Raw genomic sequence first — 5,809 nt, forward strand, 5'->3', positions numbered from 1 at the left:
CTTTTTATTTTTTACAGTGTCTTTGTTAAAGGTGCTCTAAGCGATGTCACACGTTTTTTGGGCCAAACATTTTTTTGTCACATACAGCAAACATCTAGTCAAGTCAAGTCATCTTCATTTATATAGCGCTTTTAACAATGTAGATTGTTTTAAATGGCTTTACAGTAACAAACGGATAGTTTAAGATAACAGAGATTGTTTTGGCTTTATAGCGGTTCTTGAATAAATATATTTTCCAGCTAAAGTTAGTTTTGATTGATTCACTTCCGTCGCAACGATCATTTAGAGTCCACTGAGACGACATCGTTCTCTCTACACAGACTTTAAATGCGAACCTGTGAGAAACGCTGATGGCGCTCACGTGCGCATCAAGAATTAATTCTATAGTTATGCGCATTTGAATATATGTGCGCAGGTTTGTAATTCCCTACAAACCAAGCCTTAAACTACTTGTTTTGCCTTACAATTTTGATACAGAATTTTGTCACTTCGGGGTAGGTACGCGAAACCGAAACTACCCCGACACCACTTTATCTGTAGAGTGGTAAAAGGATCCTCCATAGGGAGAGACTAGTTGGCACTTCAGGACTGCGTTGTCATCGGGTCCAGGCGAAGGTCCTTCGTCAGATCTGGATACGGCCTGGATCCGGCAGGCTGCGGAAAAACCTTGGGATAAACAAAGACACTAAAATTAGCGTAGATGCCATTCTTCTTATGATGTAACGAGTACATCAGGATTTATGGGAAGTGTTCACGGTTCCGGCTGACCTAATCCTAACATTGAATTATAGAAGTCTATAATGTATTATGTGTATGCTAGATCAAAGAGATGTGTCTTTAATCTAGCTTTGAACTGACAAGAGTGTGTCTGCTTCCCGGACAGTGTTAGGAAGACTGTTCCAAAGTTTTGGTACTAAATAGGAGAAGGATCTACCGCCAGCAGTCGATTTTGATATTCTAGGTATTATTAACTGGCCGGAATTTTGAGATCGCAATAGACGTGAAGGACTATAATGCATTAAGAGCTCGCTTAAGTACTGCGGAGTACTTAAGTAGTATCTCCCCACCATCTGCTAGCTGCCTGTCCCCCAGTGGCGATTCTAGACTTTTTTAACAGGGGTGGCCTTAGTGGAGCACTGATTAATTCAAGGGTGGCATCATAAAATCATGCATCGAACACCATACTCATAAATTGAAGGACAAAGACCGTACTCTTACATCAAATTTATTTTTATTTGAATAAAATCAAATATAAATAAACAAACATCTCAAACATAAAAATACACCTTCAAGACTTTTTGTTTTTCACAATAACAACTCAAACATAATATCTTTGGCCATCTATTTCTATAGCTGTTAACATCCAAAATCCAAGTTCTCAGCTAAATACTATTTATTCATGGAACAATGAATTACAATTTGTTTGCCCATCTATATATTGGTGTTAAAACAACTGAATGCGCCGATTTTTGTGTGAGCTGGTGAAAACCTTGATAAAGTCATCCATATTTAAAGCTTTTGCTCTCCTGGATTCAATACTTAACACACCTAAGTGGCTAAGCCTACCATCAACCATGGTGGTCCGCAAGTGTGTCTTTATTAGCTTCAGGGCTGAGAAGCTCCGTTCACAGCCTGCAGTACTCACTGGGATAGCTGTGGCAACCTTGCAAAGCCTAAAGAGGTCAGGGAACACCTCTTTATAGGGTTCCAAAAATACAGTGAAGTCTGTAACACTTCCCAATTGTACTGCCCCACTGTCCATCTTTCTCTTTACAACCCTTCTGGCCTGATGCAGCTCATGGGTCAAGTCCTCTTGATCACTGCCATACAAATCACCTAATTCTAAGACTTGACCCTTATCTAGGAATGTACAGCTTTGAGGGTTCACTGCCTGTATCCCATTCATGAGTACACAGTTTGACTTTGAAAACCTTCTGTCCATCTCTCTCATGATGGAATCTAGGATTGGGTACAGTAACCTTTGCCTGAATGAGTTTTTGTCCTCATCACCCCTGCGTAGGCCTATAGTACAAGTTATATGAGACCCACCCAGTTTTGAGCTCACTCTCTGTCCTCTCTTTTTTGTGACGTTTTCAACTGCTACATTACACAGCTTGGCTGTATCCGATATTTCTTGCCACAAATCATGTGCAAATGTCTCGTTCCTGTACTCCTGAAATGTAGCATGAAGTGATTCAATCAAATCAACTGCTATGGCTAAGTCAAGTGAGGGGGCCTGTAGCAGGTCAGAGAGTCGCTTTGTGGTTCCAAGGAGTTTTTGGAAAGTTGTCAGTAAGGCTATGAATGTAAGGTCAATCTGTGCTAATAAACCTCGAGCATCAACAGATCTGTCCCCATTGTCCTCTGAACTGATCTGCTCAAGAACATGCAGGACGGCTGGTAATCTATCCAATATGTTCCTGCAAGCCACCGCTCTACACGCCCATCGTGTATCACTCAGTTTTTGCAACTCTCTGCATTGGCCACCATGCATATCTTTTTGAACCTCCAGCCATTTTTGATGTACATTGGACCCGGTCATATACACATAGAGTCTTTGGAGGAGGGTGAAGAAACAATCTACCTCTGCCACTGACTTCACTGTGTCCACTAAGACTAGATTCAGGCAGTGGGCATTACAGTGGACATAAAATGCCTGTTTAGCCTCTGCCTGAATTCTGGCTGCCACACCAGAGTGTTTCCCACTCATCACAGCTGCTCCATCATAGCCTTGCCCAATCAGGTTATCCTTGTAATTGAGCCCATATTTTTCAAGGCATTGTATGATTTTATCACTAAGTCCCTTAGCATCCAAATCCTGAGCATGCTGAAAGTCAAGGAAACTTTCATGTATAGCCCCACTGTAGTAATATCTCACTACCAACGACAGCTGCTCCTTTTTCTGGAGGTCTTTGCTTTCATCTGCAATTACTGAGAAAACCTCACTCTCCTTCACCTCCTTTACAATGGCATCCCTCACCATGTTTGCAAGACACTCCAGAATTTCATTCTGTATGGTTCCAGATGTGTACTTTGCATTCCCCTTTTCCCTCATTTTCTCACTTATAAGGGCATCATGATTAGCAATCACAGTTAGAGTTTCTATGAAATTCCCCCTATTGTCAGAGTCCTCTGACTCCCGGTGGCCCCTCTGAGCCTGCTTCTGAGTTGCTGTTAACAACAGAACCTCTGCAATTGTTTTTATGTATCTCCTGTTCTCCTCAACTTTTCTTTTGTACTCTTGATCAATTAAATCCATTAACCTAGAATCAGACAGCATACGATTCTTATATTCTCGCCAAGCAAACATTGCATTAACGTGACTGTCAGACCGGTCATGCAATGTAAGGCCTCCATCTTTATACAGCGCTTTCTTCCAATGTGAAAAACCTGCCTGGGGCGTAAATACTGATTCTGACGCTGAAGGGAGTGAGAAATGTCTACATGCATAACAGTAAGCTGAATCTTTGCTAACAGAGTACTCTAACCAAGAATACTTGCTGTACCACTGCGGGCTGAATGCCCTTCTTTTCTGACCTTGTGTGGTCTTGGGAAACATCCTCAGCACAGGTTGAGTTGGATCTGCTTCCCTTGATTGGGAGATGTCTGGAAAGAACAAAAGTAATTCAGCAAATCATACAAACATGCGTTTTCTATATATATTTTAACCAGGATAAAACATACAGTACACACCATGAGGTCCAGGGGTTAGGTTTGTAGCAGCAAGTGGACAACCAGTGAGACAAGATGATGATGATGGACCTAAATTTAAATGTAAAATACATTTTGTTGTATTAACTAAAACAAGTGCAATTCAATCAGATATAGCTGAGATGTCATACCCTTATAAGGATCTGAAGTGTCTCCAGCACCCTTGTCTGAATCTGAAATAGCATTTAGAATGATTTCACTTAGATGCCTAAACATTTTTATTTTGTGTAGGCTAAATAAAAATGCTGTTAATATATATATTTTTTTTTTTTCAAATACATAGCCTATTAAATCAATGATACCATCAAATTTAATTCTAGATTTTACATACCCAGGTCATCAGGTGAAGCTGCTAGCTCAGTCGCTTCACCCTGCCTGTCATCATCCTGATCTGACTCGCTAACATTATCTGAACCACTGCTGGTACTGCTAACGTCAGCTGCTCTGATCAGTTCACTGTCTTCATCAGGTTTGCTTTTCTTGCTAACGAAGAACTGTTGGATATTCTGGTTCCTTTTCATACTGCAATGAAGTCAGATTTCCTTCAGAACAGTCCAACCAACCCCTAGGCTACATAAACACCAATTAAATACTTTTTTTTTTTTTCATTTACATTATTAGTAATTATTACTTACATTATTATTAGAAATTGAAATGAAACAAACATGAAATGGCACAAGGCACAACAAAGAACGTATTATTTACAATTAATTACACAAAATTAAAGCTTAATCAAAGGCCACATCTGACCTGTGAGCTAAACTATTACTATTTATAAAGTTTAAACGATATAGACTACTCTTTCATGTCATTACTGCATTGGTGATGTGCAAGTCGAATTCAGTGCCTGTCACTTTAAGGCCCTGACGGCCGTGAGGTTTGCTTGATTCTCACGGTTTAAGCTAAATTGTTGTGCATTGTGCATAAGGATATGTGGATGAAATGAATTATGTTTTCCATGTCATTTGTTAAAATAAATGCTCTAAAGCCTAACAACTCGAAGAAAATCTGTCTTGGATTACAGGAGATACTGTAAGTGTCTTGTAATGATAATTTCTATGATTTTGGCGAGCACAAATAACTATCTCCAGATGTAAATGGTTGCATGTCCTATTACTCAAATTCAATTAAACCCACCAGTAGGCTAGACCTTAATTTCACAGCCTAGGTATGTTAGCAACACAGGGCTTGAAAACATTGACTGTATATATAGAACAAACAAAAACGAAACCCTGGCCTGCGTGGAATTTATCTGGGAATATAGCCTAAGCCTAACTTACTGAAGGTAGGGGCGAGCTACCTTGCTGCCGTGTTTAATTTGGTTCCTTGGTTAAAATATAATGTAGGCTACGTTTTTTTGCACAAAATTGCGTCTGCTAATCTGCTAATGATAAATCATTAAATGCTTTTTACAAAAGTAGCCTACAGTTAACAGTTAATGACCTAGCAAATGTCGACTGAGTAGGCAGAATAGGCAGGTACAGTAGATAAATTAGCCTACATGACGTGATTCAACAGACGTGATACTGGGCTGTGTGTGCGATTAGATATCAAGGCAGATGTGATAGGTAAATAGATATCTTTGCGTGCTAGCACAAGTAGTAGTGCTGTAAACTCACATGCTAAAAAACAATAAGCCATGTATCGTTGGTTAGCTTACATCAAACACTTGCTACTTACATTTCTGAGTTCTGGTGTCTGACTGTCCAAGCTCCCGCGCTGATTTAAAGGCAGCAAGTGCGTCAACAAAGGTTCCGCCTTTGACCACGTTAATGGCCAATCGTAGAGTAGGATTTTGGGGTGGCACCTGGGGTGGCCAATCGAATCTCAGGGCTGTCCCCTGAACACACTGTAAAAAACGCGGTCTCTGTAGACACCCCAGGCTCCACAAATGGCAAGAAAAACAAACTGGGCAAACCCGCACCATGAAACATAACAAACTGTTCCAGCAAATAACCGACAAGAAGGATTTGGGGGTGTGGTTTGGGGGGTTAGTGCGCGGATAAGGAGGAGGGAGGGTCTAGCTAGCCTCCGTTTTGTCTGACAATACTTCGAACGTCAACAAGAAGTGACGTCACCCAACATCACTTAGAGCACC

The 5,809-nt window shown here is 40.6% G+C and overlaps 1 protein-coding gene across 1 annotated transcript; it reads right to left on the reverse strand.

Moving 5' to 3' along the window:
* Positions 1–304: 304 nt before the first annotated feature.
* Positions 305–5,541, reverse strand: LOC309501930 (zinc finger MYM-type protein 1-like). The gene is made up of 5 exons (XM_082174223.1): positions 5,392–5,541; positions 4,043–4,281; positions 3,843–3,884; positions 3,685–3,762; positions 305–3,606 (listed from the first exon to the last, which is right to left on the reverse strand). The coding sequence occupies exons 2-5, from the start codon at positions 4,230–4,232 to the stop codon at positions 1,445–1,447; spliced, it is 2,472 nt and encodes an 823-aa protein (XP_082030349.1). The 5' UTR covers positions 4,233–4,281; positions 5,392–5,541; the 3' UTR covers positions 305–1,444.
* Between the last annotated feature and the right edge of the window lie 268 nt (positions 5,542–5,809).

Source organism: Leuciscus leuciscus (assembly GCF_965113295.1).
Source record: "Leuciscus leuciscus genome assembly, chromosome: 6".
NCBI classification, from domain to species: Eukaryota; Metazoa; Chordata; class Actinopteri; order Cypriniformes; family Leuciscidae; genus Leuciscus; species Leuciscus leuciscus.